Source organism: Chrysochloris asiatica, unplaced genomic scaffold, assembly GCF_000296735.1.
Source record: "Chrysochloris asiatica unplaced genomic scaffold, ChrAsi1.0 scaffold00638, whole genome shotgun sequence".
In the NCBI taxonomy this organism is placed as follows: Eukaryota; Metazoa; Chordata; class Mammalia; order Afrosoricida; family Chrysochloridae; genus Chrysochloris; species Chrysochloris asiatica.
Window position 1 is genome coordinate 37,047 of NW_006409156.1, and position 16,446 is coordinate 53,492.

The following is a 16,446-nucleotide window of genomic DNA, read 5'->3' on the forward strand; positions in this document are numbered from 1 at the left end:
GATGAGTGGAATGTTCCACGACTGCTCGCCTCGCTAGTTCAGAGACAAGGCAAGGTTTGGGTGGTCAGTTCCAACTCATGGGATGAGTGGAATATTAGAAACAATAAGAAACAGCCAGTGCCATTGAATCAGTTCTGATGTGACCCCATATAGAGCTTCCCAAACTGTATGTGTTTTTACAGGAGCAAGGGAGCCCCACCTTTCTCTCTCGGAGCAGCTGGTAGGTTTGAACCGCCGCCCTTGCAGTTAGCAGTCCAGTGCTTATCCCACACTGTCACACCAAGACAAGTCTTTGCCAAAGTGTAAATTTTGTATTTCTTATCATCTGGATAAACTCCAAGCCAGCCATTGACTAAGCTTTGCTTTCACTTAAATGCCCTTTTTAGCGTGATAAATCAGTGGGCTAGTTTAGGCTGCCTGTAACCTACTCACAAAGCAGAGGGCCTGAGGAGGCACGGCCCAAGAGAGCAACCCAGGCCACAAAGGGCAGAAACGAGGTCACTTGGCTTCTGTGAGGCAGCATGGCCTTTAGATTTGCACTTTAGATCCATACTACTTTCCTTCCAGCTGGAAACAAACACACCAGGAGTACTTCAGGGGTTAGAGAAACTGCACTCCCAAGCGTGAAGCATGCCTTGAGCTCAAAAACCCCATTTTAGTCTCGTTTCACGGTGTCTACTTAATAGAGCATGGATGTCTGTAAAGAGCCCCAGTGGAGCAACAGTTAAGCATTCAGCCACTAACTAAAGGTCAGCAGTTCAAACCCACCTGTGGGGAGAAGACCTGGAGATCTGCTTCTATAAAGATGGCAGCCAGGAAAACCCTACGGACACAGGACATCAACAGACACGTCACCAAAGAAGGCATTCACGGAGCTAACATACACATGAAAAGGTGTTTGAGATCACTAGCCAAACGTACCATAAGGTGTCTTCTCACTCCTGCAATAATGGCACTGGCTGTAAAAATAGAGAACCAGAAACCCTGGCAAGGATGTGGGGAGACTGGAACTCCTATACACTGGTGGTGGGACCGCAGAGTGGTACACCCACAACGGAAAATGGTATGGTGCATCCTTGAGAAGTGAGAAATGAAAATACCATGCAATCCACTCAACCCATTCCTAGGCATCTACTCTAAAACACTGAGAGTCTGGGCATAGACAGATGTTCCCAACGGAGAAAGATGCAAACAGCCCAAGCAAGTGTCCATCAACAGAGGAACAGATAACTGCTGTGTGGGCATCTGGGAAACCTAACATGGACCTAGAGGACAATATTCTGAGTTACAACAGGACAAATATTGTATGAAACCTCAGTTCTAAAACATCCACAGTAGGTTTACGCTCTCTTACTATCAGGCAGGGAAGGGGAGGAAGGACAAAGTACTAATTAGGTAGTTGTTCCAACTCTTAGCAACCCTGTGTAGGATTTCCAAGGAGCAGCTGGTGAGTTTGAACCACCAACCGTTCGGTTCAAACCGACCTTGTGGTCAAGTGCTTATCCTCCAGTGCCACACCAGGACTCCGAAGAGTAAGAACGCAGCCCACCACTGCCACAAAGCACGCATTTGAGCTCCCCACAGCTGGGGAAATCGTAAGGGTCAGCACATCAGAGTGCAATGGGAAAACCACCTTCAAGCACATGGTATCTTCCCTGTGTGCTAGACGGCGGGCACGTGGTAATCCTGGTGAAGGGAAAAGCGGTACACCATACAGGGACGTCGGCACAACATGGCCAAGGCAAAGGGAGGCACTGAGAGGGGAGCAGGAATAAAGGACAACAGCCGTCAGTGTTAAAGGAGCTCTGGAAGCGTGGTGGTTACGAGTCGGGCTACCAACCTCAAGGTCAGCAGTTAAAAACTACCAGCCGCTCCGTGGGAGAAAGATGAGGCTTTCTGCTCCCGTAAAGATTTACAGCCTCGGAAACCCTATGCAGGGTTACTGTGAGTCAGAACCAGCCATGGCACACCACCACCACCATCACCAATGTTCTAACATTTACAGCCCTGAGCAGTAATCACCAACAATCCTAGGTAAATACATAGGTAAACGAACTTCTGGGATGGCACTGTAGAATCAACACTAGTCTGCAAACCATAAGGTCGGCAGTTCAAACCCACCAACTGCTTCACAATCTTGGAAACCCTACTGTGTCCTATAGGATCTCTGTGAGTCGGAATTGACACGAAGACACTGGGACTTTAGAAGGAAGACTAAGATGTTATGATCTATATACACAGGCCTTCAAAAAGTTCTTGAGAAAATTCCATTATCCTTTCCCATGAACTTTTTAAGGGCCCCTCACGTAGGTAATGCAGGAGAAAGATGAGGCTTTCTGCTCCTGCAAGAGATGTAAAGTCTCCAAAACCCTGTGCAAGGGTTTCTGAGTCGAAACGGACTCCATGGCACTTAACAACAACAACTGTATTTATGTAAAGTGTACTGTTGAATTTATTTAATATCAGTCTGTGTTGTGGTGCTTTAGGATAAACACTAGACTACAAGGTCAGTTTGAACTGTGAGGTCAACAGTTTGAACTCACCAATTGCTTCTCGGAAACTCTTTACAGGGTCTCTGTGAGTTGGAACCAACTCGCTGGCACTTAACAACAACAACAAATATTCAACATAGACTGGGTAGCAAAACATTTAGATTCCTTTACAGTTTCCTATTTTCACAGAGCTCTATTCAAATGGCCTAGTCCAAAAAACATTAAACATTAAAGTTCATTTTTAAGAATATGAACATAACTAGATTTTAATATAAATCACTTCATCTGAAGGGGTTAAATCCTTTGCTTTCACAAGAGCCTGTTTTGGCATCAGTATCCCTTGTGAACAGGGTGGGAAGGTATGTGTGGATGGGAATCATTTTTAACCTCACTCTGAATCACTGAGTCAGTTTGAACCCAAGGTGGTGGTTCAAATCCAGCAGCTGCTCCTCAGAACTCCTGTATAGGGTCACTGAGTTGAGACTGACTTAATAGCACTTAACAACAACTGTTCAGAAACAATGGAAAACTCGTTTGTGTTTGTCTGTGCACACATGCTTGGCTGTCCTGCCCACAGACACACTCAGGTGGGCTTTTCCTTACGAGGCAAGTTCAGGGAAATGACCCCAAATGTTTTCCTGGTGCATGCATGTGTGTCTTTTGTCCCGAGTTAACTCTGAAGGCACCTCTCCAATATAAATAGTCAAAGAACGTTCTAAAAATACCCACTTAAGGAATTAGGTGTGTGCTGGAAACACAGTGCTCCAAAGAGCCAGTTTCAACAGCTGTAGCGCAAACCCCGAGAGGGAGGGAACGGAGGTTCTCAAGAGAGCTCCTTCTGACCGGCAGGTGATTTTCTCCTCATGCGGGGACTTGGACCTGCTGGAGCACCAGACGAGCCTGGTGTCTTCGGAGGACGGCGCCCGAGAGCAGGAGAACATGGAGGACACCAGCAGTGAGCAACAGTTCCGCGTCTTCCGAGACTTCGACTTCCTGGATGTGGAACTGGAAGATGGCGAGGTACCATTCGCTCACTGTAAAACCGTCTTCGTTGTCATCAGAAACCTGCTCCACGGTTTTCTTTGACTTAACAAATCAGTTTTCTTGTCTTTCTTTTTCGTGTTCTTACCTGCTAAGTGTTGTTTTTCTTATGGGGTCTTCAGTGGGAACATGGGTCAACTTTATTTGGGATCAGTTGATCCAAAGTGTGATGTTGGCAAAAGTACCACCCCTTTCCTATCTGAGCTCACATTCTGAGCCGCTCAGTTCTTTGTAAATGGCTGAAAACTTCATTGGAATGAGCACACCATTTCTCTTTGTGTGGTTCTGTGAGTGTCTGTGTGTGGACGTATATGTATGTATGTCTCTCTGTGTCTCCCAAAAAGCCTGTTGGTTGGTACTGGAGGCATTATCAATGGGAAGTGGTTCAAAGCTTGCCGTTGGAACAAATCAGAGCCTGCCCCCACCCATGTGCTGTGTATAAAAGATAAAGCTACCCAAGCTCTGCTTACCCTTCCAGACACCTGGAGTGTCTGAATTCAAGTCTCAACCAGTAAGCTCAGGCTTTGTTTTGAATCATGATCACTGACGGGAGGCTTTCATCTGAGTCATGTTTTGGAAAACTGGGATGAGGAGGAGGGTTATCCAGCTACCCCAAGCCCTACACTCATGTTCCCACCACTTCAGGAGCATATCAAGCCCCTAAGGAGCCCTTGTGGCAATGTGGGTTAGGCATTGGGCTGCTCACTGTAAGGTCAGCAGTTCAAACCCACCAGCCACTCCGCAGAAGAAAGATTATTCGCTGTCTGCTCCCATCTGGTGAACCCTCTATAGGGTCGCTGTGAGTCAGAATTAACTTGATGCATTGGTCTGAGCTTGGTTTTTAGAGTTGATGGAGCCCCTGGGGGTGGGTTGCAGGTGGTTAGCACACTTGTACTTGTTGCTAACTGAAGGGGGTGGAGGTTGGGTATCCATTTTTGAGAAATGAACCCAGGAGCCCAGTTCTACTCTGACGCACAAGCGGTTGCCATAGGAATCAACCCAGTGGCACCCGGTTTTACAGCGCTGATGTGAGGATGAAATAAGAGGGGCGCTGAGGGGGCTTCAGATCGTTTGGTGGGGAAAATGGAATGGGAAGGTAAAGGAATTTCTCCATCAACTTCCTGAGGCCCCCTCATACGTGAAACTTCTAGCGTATGTCAGGTAAATGCTTGGCATTCTAAATATTAGTTCCCTTCAGAAAGTTTATGGAGAAATGGAATTAAAAGATGATGGAGTGTCTGAAGCCCTCTTGTAGTCCTGTCATTGATAAATGATTTCAATACATTCTCAGCTGAGAAGTCAAGCATAGCAGGTTTTGAGTTCCAAACACAGTTGTCACAAAAGAATGACAAGTTACTTGTCACATCGCTGTCTTTTCTTAATGCTCCCTGGTGGCATGATGGTGAAGCAGTTCAAACCTACCCAGGGGCTCCACAGGAACAAGACCTGGCGATCTGCTCCTGTAAGGATTCCAACCTAGGGGACCTTACAGGGACAGTTTTGTCATACATCAGGTTGCTACGAGTCAGAATCAACTCAAGGGCCACCAACAACGACGACATGCCTTTTCCTAAAGCAGCCTCGGCATGGGAACTTATCGGTGGGAGTTTGCCCTTTAACCTTTCAGGATCTTTGAAAGGTGCTGTATCTCTGCTATTAATTGCACGTCTGTGGTGAATGCATCATGATCACAAGCACTTTTGGCTTTGGGAGCAAAATCAGGTGGTGACACTTTTTTCCCCCTTGGTGACCCACATTCATTTTCCCGTGACATTGAACTGTTTTCTCACAGATACTTGGGCATTCCAAAACACAAAGTGTTGAGACCGACAATGTCGCTGAAGTGGAAAGCTATTTCAGAAATTACCTTTGTGATATGTGACCCCCATCTACATCAGACACCACTAAGACGTTTTGATTTTTCTCTGATGTTTGATACTGGGTTTTTCCCCATTGGGGTGTGTGTGTTTTGACCTTATTTTTAGGTGTTTCTACTGAAGTATGTATTGATAGGTTTGTTAGTGGCAATCTGGTGAAAACTAAGGCATGTTAAATTAAAATGTGAGACTCTTTCATATAATCATTTTAAATAGACCTTTTATTTGTTTTTCTGTCCGCTACCTGCTACTCAGGAACTTCAGGTAAGATGGCGCTATTTTCGTTCAGATACGCTGGTAGATGTTTTGTGTCATGGCAGATTTATAACAATATCATTGCTTTTTTTCCCATCCCTTCTAGCACGTCTGTATGCCTATTTGTGTACACATTTATGTCTAGGTGTGCGTGAGATACAAGAGATTTCTCATGGCTGCTATAGTATGAAAATGATTTCTGAGGTCTAGATACAAGAATGTTTAATAAAAGCCTCTGTATGCCTCATATTGCTGGAGGAAAAGTGAATTTTAAAATCTGAGCCAGGGAAAGCTTTAGAATTTCTAAATAGGCACTGACACAAGTGGGTTAGTGTTTGTTGTTAAATCTTTTTGTGAAAAATTAAATCTGCAACCTGCATGTATAGATGGACCATATATATTAGGCACTTCCCATTGAATTCATTTACTTTTTCAGACATTAAGAACGAAGTGTGTATGGTGGTGATGGTGATGTAAACTGTCATCCAAGCCAGAGTCCTTTCTAGTTTAGATGACAAACAAACCATCTGTCATCTGGTTTGGATGACAATAAAATGGGATGAGGATAATAATAGTTACACCCGGTCAGCAGGCAGAGCCCGGGGTGATGTGGAGCCCCCCCCCCCAACCAGGTGTCTATGTCATATCACACATACCCCCCAGGAGTCACAATTCATGGAATACACTTTGCACGGTGCATGCACATTCCTTCAACAACACTGACTTGACTGAGTTCCAGTATATGCATGTAGCTATGAAAACAAATGTTGCCAAGAGTATGATTGCCAACGTTTCTAGAATCCTTTGTCATCTCAGGATAAATTCTGAGTTGTCTATTTTGGTTTGAGGGAGAAGTCTTGGTGACACACAGTTGAGCTCTCAGCTGCAAACTGAAACGTCAGCGGTGTGAACCCACCCAGAAGCTCCGTGGGAGAATGATCTGGAGATCTGCTCCCATGAAGATGAGAGCCGTGGAAACCCTCGGGGGCAGTTCTAGTCTGTCACATGGGGTCACTATGAGTGGGAATCGCCTTGACAGCATCCACTAACATTATATGCATCACAAAACATTTGCCATTTCAGTCTTATATACATGTATCATTTAGTGACATGAGCTCTGTCCCAGCTCAGCCCCTAAGCCCTAAAGGGTACCTGCTGGGATTGTTCTAAAGAAGTCCTGGTTATGGTTTGGGCTGCTAGCTGAAAGGTAGATAGTTTGGATCTACTAGTCACTCCGTAGGAGATAGATGAGGCAGTTGGCTTCCTTAAAGATGCTAGCCTAGGAAATCCTGTGGGGCAGTTCTCCTCCATCACACCAGGGGGCGCTGTGAATGGATGATCTATAAGAGTATATACAAGTATATAGTGACACAATAGATGACAGCCTAGGAAACCCTGTGGGGCAGTTCTCCTCCGTTACACCAGGGGGTGCTGTGAGTAGATGATTTATAAGAATATATGCGAGTATATAATGACACAATAGAGATGACAATCTAGGAAACCCTATGGACCAGTTCTACTCTGTCATATGGTGCTGTGAGTAGATGGTATATACGAGTATATAGTGACACAATAGATGACAATCTAGGAAACACTATGGGCAGTTCTACTCTGTTAAACCAGGGGGCGCTGTGAGGGAATGAGCTATAGGAGTATATACGAGTATATAGTGACACAATAGATGGCAGCCTAGGAAACCCTGTGGGGCAATTCTCCTCTGTTACACCAGGGGGCGCTGTGAGTGATTGCTCTATAAGAGTATATATGAGTATATAGTGACACAATAGATGACAGCCTAGGAAACCATGTGGGGCAGTTCTCCTCTGTTACACCAGGGGGCGTTGTGAGTGGATGATATATAAGAGTATATATGAGTATCAACCTGCAAACCTATACTTGTGTCCTAATGAATACGGGACTTTTCTGACTAATCTGATATGATGCATTCTTTGAGGAGTACAAAATGAAGCAAAATATGAGGGGTTTAAGAAAAAAATATGGAAAATTCTGTTACCTTACAAATCCAATTTTTCCACACTTTCTTAATCCCTCTCATACAGAGGTATTACTTTCCTTGACCTATAGAGTTAGGGAGCAGCATAAGAAGACAGGTTCTGCTATCCCAAAATCCTGGTTAGAAACTTATGAAAAATATCTAATATCTGGAAATATTAGGAGTCAGAACCATTAAGTCCAGATAGGAAAGTAGATTTAAGAAATAAACCAATCTGACTAGGGTTCAACAGATAGGCCTCTTATCAAACTGGATTTGGTAATTGTAACCCAAGGTGTTATAATTTAACCCTTATATGTATATCTGAAATTATCTTAAATGTTTGTTGATTTACCAAAAAAAAAAAAGAAGAGTATATATGAGTATATAGTGACACAATAGATGACAGCCTAGGAAACCCTGTGGGGCAGTTCTACTCCATTACACCAGGGGGCGCTGTGAGTGGATGATATATAAGAGTATATACGAGTATATAGTGACACAATAGATGGCAGCCTAGGAAACCCTGTGGGCAGTTCTACTCTGTTACACCAGGGGGCGCTGTGAGTGGATGATCTATAAGAGTATATATGAGTATATAGTGACACAATAGATGACAGCCTAGGAAACCTTATAGGGCAGTTCTCCTCTGTTACACCAGGGAGCGCTGTGAGTGGATAATCTATAAGATTATATATGAGTATATAGTGACACAATAGATGGCAGCCTAGGAAACCCTGTGGGGCAGTTCTCCTCTGTTACACCAGGGGGCGCTGTGAGTGGATGATGTATAAGAGTATATATGAGTATATAGTGACACAATAGATGACAGCCTAGGAAACCCTGTGGGCAGTTCTACTCTGTTACACCAGGGGGTGCTGTGAATGGATGATATATAGAGTATATATGAGTATATAGTGACACAATAGATGACAGCCTAGGAAACCTTATAGGGCAGTTCTCCTCTGTTATACCAGGGAGCGCTGTGAGTGGATAATCTATAAGATTATATATGAGTATATAGTGACACAATAGATGGCAGCCTAGGAAACCCTGTGGGCAGTTCTACTCTGTTACACCAGGGGGCGCTGTGAGTGGATGATCTATGAGAGTATATATGAGTATATAGTGACACAATAGATGACAGCCTAGGAAACCCTGTGGGGCAGCTCTACTCTGTCCTACAGGCCATCGTGAGTCAGTATGGTCTCCATGCAAATAGACATGGGTTTTTTTTGGTTTTGTTTGTTGTAAGTGCTGTCAAATCAGTTCTGGTTTATAGAGACCCTATATAGCATTTCCAAGAAGCAGCTGATGAGCTTGAACCGCCAACATTTAGGTCCAAAACCTACCTCTCAGTCCAGCACATTAACCCCTAGTGCGAAAAGAAAATAAAACCCACTCGTTTCCAGAAAAAAAAAAATTGTTAGATAAATGTATTGACTGTCTGCTGGTTCGTAGAGAAAGTCTACGATACAACTAAAATCTTGAACACCTTTACTGCCTTATCCCTGTGTTAATTCTCCAGAGCTCTCATCATAGGACAACCACCAGGGACTGGCTTTTTGTTGTTGTTGTTGTTGTGAAGTGCCATCCAGTCGGGTCCAACCCATAGCGACCCTGTGTAGGGTTTCCGAAGAGGGACTGGTGAGCTTGAACCGCTGACCTTATAGCTCTAAGCGACTTTCATTCATGGTGTGGTGCATTAACGCAAGCTCAGGACTCTAGAGAATGGCTTCAGCAGACATGTTAGGGGTTAGGTGTTCAGATTCGGGGTGTGGGCTCTAGCAAAGGTTTTCCTACTCTGTCAGCTCTAGAAGAGGTCCTTGTCTCCTCTGCCCCTGGCTCCTTGGAGCTCTCCAAGTATCTTAGCATCTCTATTATCCCATCTCTGTCTCTGCTCACTGGTTTAATTTCTTTTTAAATCTCAAACAAGGTTGACTCAAGATACACCCTACACCAGTCCTGCCACAAAGACCACCCACTCCCAATGGAATTAGAGCTACAGGCATAGAGGTTAGGAATCACAACACATAAAGGGAGGTTTCAGAAAGTTTGCGCAAGTCCATTCTCTTCCACAAACTTTTTGAAGCTCCCTCATATTTTGAAGGGTCAAAAACCCACCACAGGTCCAGTTCTCAATTCAATTAAAAAATGTACAAGTCAGCAACATTTGCTACTGAATGGTTACTTCATTGCCAAGAAAAGAGCCATTTTCCACTGAGGGGCAAATGTTTATAGGTGAGCCTAGAGCAAAAAGAAAACTTCTGTGTCGGCTTTTGCGTAGTGCATGACCAGACCACCTTGGCCAGCTGCTGGGGGAGTCTTTAACGCTGCATTTTATCTGTGCACACCCGCTCTGCTCGGGCAGGAACAGGCAGGCTGGAATGTTTACCTAATACTCTTGTTCGGAATTCCCAAAGGACCGGAATGTGTTACAGGCTTAGAGCTCTGACTTTGTTCTCCTTCCTCCGAAAAAGGGGAGGGAAACTGCTTTAACTTGTTTTCATGTCAATGATCTCTTTCTTACAGATTTTTTTTTGGGGGGGCGGGGTGGGAGGATAGGGGAGGGAACAAATCATTAATCGAGTTTAGCAAAATCAGCTTTGGAAAGAAGTGATATTACCCACCATGCCAAAGAAATGTGCATTTGTTTTCCCACATACGATTTCACATATATCTACCTGAACATAGATAATATGTTTTCACTATTATTTCAAGGATCCCTAGTGGTACAGTGGGTAAGCACTTGGCTATTAATCCCGAAAGGTCAGCAGTTCAAACCCATCAGCTACTCTGCAGGAGAAAGGCCTGGCAGTCAGCTCTTAAAAAGAGTGCAGCCTCAGAAACCCTACAGGCAGTCCACTGTACCCACTAGGGTCAGTGCTGTGAGTCAGACCGGAATCGGCTCAACGGCCCCCAACAAGAGCAGCAGCCACATTGTTTTCACATCCAGGTCCTGGTCCCTGAGTGGACGAGGCCTGGAAGGTCCCTAAGGAAGATGGGGCGTTGTAAGGTCGCTGTGTGGAGGTGGGGCCTCGGGAGGATGTGGGCCAGACGCTCCAGCATCCTGGTGTGTGTGTTTGCAGGGGGAGAGCATGGACAATTTCAACTGGGGCGTTCGCAGACGCTCGCTCGACAGCCTGGACCAGTGTGGCTTGCAGTTGCTGGAGGAGCACCAGCTGTCGGGAAGCAGCCCCAGCCTCAACCAACTGAACCACGAGGACTCGGACGAATCCTCTGAGGAGGAGGGCCAGCTCCTGGAACCCTCGGACCTCGTAAGTAGCGCCTCTCCTATGGGAGGACCTGGGGGACTTTCTCTTCTAACGAGAACACTGCTTCCTACCACAACTGCTTCCCTGGAATCTGAAATGCCAGGGGGTTCCCAGATTCCAACAGTCCAGTTTTCTGAGTTGCAAATGTAAATAAATACAAGGGGGATGGGGAGGACCGAGATACTTGTTATAAACCCTGAAAGCTGTCCATTCTGCTAAGGCCATGATTGTCCCCCCTGGCTTTTCGTTCTGTGGGCATCTTGTTTTATGTTTTTAATTTTCTAGACATCTAGAGTTTTGGGAAATGGGACTGACACTAGGATGTGGTTATTTGAAAAGATGGGTGTCCATGTTTCAAGAGTGGTGGACCAGATAACAGATTGCTAGCTGCTGTGTTTAAGATCCAGTAATGGTGAGGTCAAAGGGACCCCTGATGGTGCAATGGTTAAGCACTCAGATATTAACTAGAGGTCAGCAATTGGAACCCACCAAGTGATTCCACAGGAGAAAAGACCTGGCACTCGGCTGTCATAAAGATGACAGCCTAGAAAACCCTGTGGGGCAGTTTTCCTCCGTTACACCAGGGGGCGCTGTGAGTGGATGATCTATAAGAGTATATATGAGTATATAGTGACACAATAGATGACAGCCTAGGAAACCCTGTGGGGCAGTTCTCCTCTGTTACACCAGGGGGTGCTGTCAGTGGATGATCTATCAGAGTATATACGAGTATATAGTGACACAATAGATGACAGCCTGGGAAACCCTGTGGGGCAGTTCTACTCTGTCACATGGGGTTTCCATGAGTCAGAATTGTCTGATAGCACCCTCAAAAACAATGAAATACAAGGGGGCTTCTAAAAGTGTGGAAATGGAATCAAAAGCTATGGTCTTTTTTCCACCAACTTTTTGAAGCGCCCTCATTGCCAGCTAGAAAATTAATATGTACCGACCAACAACGAACAAACTGTAGCTGGCATTCTTGGGTAAATGCGAGCTCATAAAGGGTTGGAACTACATGTTCGACTTTATCCCCTTGGCTCTTTCAACAGATCACAACCCTGCCCCCTTCTGAGGACACGAATCACATGGAATCGCTCACCATGACCTGCGAGCCCACCGCTGCAGAGCCCCACTCTTTCACATCAAGGATGGTGGGCTTGGACTGCTCCCTGCCCAATGGGAATCCCCTGCAGGTGTCGGAGAGTAATAAGGTACAGAAAGTCTTGGTAGTTCTAGCTGTTTCCTTCAAATGATACTAGGAATTCCTGAGAATGCTTAAGCAGGACATCGAGAGACTGCCTTTTTCTCCTTCCTTTGTGGAAGCTTCTCCCTCCAAGTCCGTGTTGTGAAGTTCTTTCCCCCTAGTAGCTTGCGCAGGCTTGTCTTTCTGGGTTGAAGGAGACCTCTCCATTCGATGGAACACTGCACTTCATGTGCAGCAGGGCCTTCTGCCGATTGGACAGGAAAACAAACCGCGTGTCTGAGTTTGCAGTGACTGGGACGTGGCCTTTCTTGGTCTTTGCTTTGATGAAACCGTTTGCTAAGTGAGCTGTGGGCGTGTGCAAGAATGTGGGGACATTTTTTCCTACGTAGGAACCAGTTATACAATTTGTCCATTGATGCAACTCTTGCCTCTGGGCACATACTGTAGGAATTTTCAGCGTCAATCACAGCGTTATGCTGGATTTACACACAGATCTCCTAAATCGGACTTTCTGAGAGGAAAAGTACCCAATGGGTATAGTTTCCTTAGTTTAGTGGATTGGCTTAATAAATAACAGATTGACTCCAAAAAAGCGAGACTATATCCCATGAGTGCTCTACTGCTTTTAAAAAATCACCCATATGAGACCCTATGTTCAACAGTGACTTTTAAACAAAGATGAGTAAGTAAGGGAACAGGGAAGCTAGAATCAAGGAGACAGAACAACCAGAGCAGAAACATTGACAGTGTTTGTGACTTGTCAACAATCTGCATAGAAACTCTTGAATGGAACCTGAACTGCTGTGCAGACATCACCAAAAATACAGGTTTTGTTGCTGTTTTAAACCTAGGAGTATGTTTTTAAATGCCATCAAGTTACTTCCAACTCACAGCAACCCTGTTTAAGGAACAGCATATATCTCATTTAAATTTGATTTTATCAAAATGTCCAGGAATTATCCTGCCTATAAAACTACCCACTCCCACACGGACTCCCACACCGTTATACACTGGTGCAGAATTTTATTTTCTTACATTAGAACTACAAAGTGACCTGTTGTTGTTGTTGTTGTTGTTGTTGTGTACCGTGGAGTCGGTTCCAACTCATAGTGGGTTGTAAATCTTTACAGGAGCAGAAAGCCTCATCTTTCTTCTGCGGAACAGCTGGTAGTTTTGAACTGCTGACCTTACGGTTTGCAGCGTGATTCGTAACAACTACGCTACCAGAGCTGTTGTTAGCAGAGGCTGAAGCTTTCTTTATCCATCTTGATTCTGCTTGTTCTTATATAAGTTTAAAACAGAATATTAAAAATTAGAAATAAATGTATCTAAAACCATTTTCCCTCTGATACTTCAAATGGAAAAAAAAAATCATACTAGGTATTCCTTATTCTCTTACAAGGCACTTAAAAACTGATCTGTGCCCTTGGGAAATCCATATAATTGAAAACAAAGACAACCAAACAAATTTCAATGATGTAAAAATGTTGAAGCTTAAGTAAAGCTCATTTCTAAGACTGTCCCGTTGCCACAACACTGTGATCAAGATTCTTAAAGTTATCTGAGTTCTCTATTTTAGCCAAAAACAAAAGTGTCTGTATGTGTGTAAAACTTTCTCCAAAACATTGTCTTTTAGAGAACTTGTCTCTGGTTTAAATGCCAGAATCCTAAGATGAAGAAATTCCATTTCATGGAAAGGACATTACAAAATATATGTGAAGTTGTTGGCATTCACAACTTCTTAATCTTGGTACTACATACATTATTTTCTCCATTTTTTATCTCAAATGCCCAACTGTGTTCATTTCTCCTAGAAAGAACTACTCAAGACGTAATATTTGTGTGGACTCAGATGTAAATGATTTAATTCTACCAATTGAGTCTCGCTTCCAAAAAGCTTTCTGTTTTCTCTTATGAGCTGGGTTTCTGTAATGTTTTTATTTCACAGTGGGGCTTCAAAAAGGTGAAGGAAATATCCCATTCTCTTTCGTTTCCATTTTTCCACGAATTTCTCGAAGCCCCCATAAAGGTCTGTAAAGTTAGGAGGAGAAACTAAAAAAGGCAAGGTTTATAAGAACTCAGCTTTCCCCTCAGATCACATTTGTGTAACTAGGGGACGCAGGGCAAATCTTGCTGGTCCAGTGGCATCTTAGAAACCAGGAAGAAGCACTTAGGGGCAGGGAGCAGTTTATATCCTTATGAAGAACATGCAGAGAAACCTCTGGAGCTCAGTATTTAAAAGCAGTTCATTCAAATACTGTTTCCCTACCATTTCTGTAACCAGTGGCCAGATGTGAACTGGAGAAGATGGTGATATTCACACACGTTTTCTCATTTGCCCTGGTTTTGTGTTTGTTTTAAGAAAAGCAAGTGCAAGTGCAGGCTCGGATTTGCTTTCTCTCCCCATGGGATCTGAACTGCCATGCCTTCCTTCCTCTCACAGAGAACAATCGGTTCTGTAGCTGATTTCCCCAGCGGCCCAGTTCAAGCCCAGCCTCTTTTTCCATATCTCATACTTTGTCTCTTTCCTGCCCTGGCGGATCCCAGGCTGCCTGCTCTAGAGCCTTTTTCCCCTGCTGCTCCAGGAGTAATGTCTGGCACGGTGACAGCAGCTGCTCAGAGCTGGTAGCTTCAAGGGGGTCTCCCGAGGTTAAAGCAGGTTCTAGCAGATCTCAGAGAAACTGCAGGTTTGGTTACAGAGGGTTACAATAAAGCCAATGTCGCAGTGTGGCCTATCGCTCGGAACATTCTGGTTTCCCGGTGCATATCCAAGTTCTGCTGATACTGTGTTGTTGTCTGTGGAAGAGGGCGAAGATGAGGCTGTCTGTCCCCATGAGGAGTGCCAGTCTCAGAAACCCTAGGAAGGAGTTCCACTCTGTCCAGAGGGGTACCTAGGAGTTGAAATCCACCCAACATTTGTGGGGTTTTGTAGTAGTGTTCATTTCTGTTCCTCCAGGTGGAAGCCGTGCGGGAAGAGGACTCCGCTGCGCAGGAAGATGACCTTCCTAGTTCTGTGAACGAGCTCCCAGCTACCTTCGAATGCAGCGGTAGCCTGAGCCTGGACACAACGGAAACAGAAGAGAAGGACGACCGGGCGCTGGATTCGTTTACTCTTGCCAGGTACCGGAAGTCTGGGTGAATATCGCTCTTCCCGGATGCTTGCTCCACTGAGACTGCCTGACCAGAGGTGTCCAGATTGGCATGGTTCATCCTGGTGTACATCAGGTTGCTGTGAGTCTGTACCAAACTACAACAAATAGGCAGATAACTTGGTGGTCACTCAGCTGGGTTGGAATCATCCCAGAACAGGATGTCGAACCGAAAACAGTAAACTCCTGAACATGGAGCTCAGGAAGCCGTGTTGTTAGGGTTGCTGTTCATTGTCCTTGATTTGGCTCCATCTCCTGGTGATGTTGTTGTTGTTGTTGTTGTTAGGTGCCATCGAGTTGGTACCGACCCATAGCGACCTTATGCACAGCAGAACGAAACACTGCCCGATCCTGGGCCAACGTCACCACTGTTGCCATGCTTGAGTCCATCAATGCTGCCACTTGGTCAATCCATCTCGTACGTGGCCCTGTACCTCATGCGTCATGGTGGGGTGTTCAAGCCCATTGTAGTGACCACTATTGTCAGTCCACCTTATGGACGGGTCCCTCATGTACTGACCACCGTGTCAGTCCATGGCATGAGGAGTGTCCCTCACATTTGCCGACCCACTACTTCACTAAACACAATGTCCATTTCTAGCAAATGGTCTTTCTGACAATATGTCCAAACCCAGCAACAAAGGAATCTGGGAGCGTGGCCCAGGTCTTACAAGCTTTGAAGATCAGCAAAATTGTGTCAGCCTTGGAAACAAGGACCTCCTGAGTAGAAGACTCTTAATAAACTAAATTCCAACACTTTGGTAAGACAGTGGGTTTCAGCTTAATGGCTGATGGTTCCAGGACTAGTGTGATACAGTCAGAATATGAACAGAAAAGGACCGTAAAGATGAACACACAAAGAACACCACAAACCCTTACCATCAAGTCCACTCCAATTCATAGTGATCCTGTAGGACAGAGGAGAACTGCCCACAGGGTTTCCCAGGCTGTCATCTATTGTGTCATTATATACTCATATATACTCTTATATATCATCCACTCACAGCGCCTCCTGGTGTAACAGAGGAGAACTGTCCCACAGGGTTTCCTAGGCTGTCATCTATTATGTCACTATATACTCATATATACTCTTATAGATCATCTACTCACAGCGCCCCCTGGTGTAATGGAGGAGAACTGCCCCACAGGGTTTCCTA

General features: G+C 44.9%; 1 protein-coding gene across 1 annotated transcript in view; it reads left to right on the top strand.

Moving 5' to 3' along the window:
- The window catches only part of FRY (furry homolog (Drosophila)), a gene marked incomplete at its 5' end in the record, with an annotated part of 88,108 nt that overhangs the window by 36,441 nt on the left and 35,221 nt on the right, over positions 1-16,446 (top strand). The window contains 4 exons of the mRNA XM_006877848.1: positions 3,342-3,512; positions 10,748-10,936; positions 11,986-12,147; positions 15,097-15,260. Of these exons, the coding sequence (XP_006877910.1) occupies positions 3,342-3,512; positions 10,748-10,936; positions 11,986-12,147; positions 15,097-15,260 (686 nt within the window). The remainder of the gene's footprint in view (positions 1-3,341; positions 3,513-10,747; positions 10,937-11,985; positions 12,148-15,096; positions 15,261-16,446) is intronic.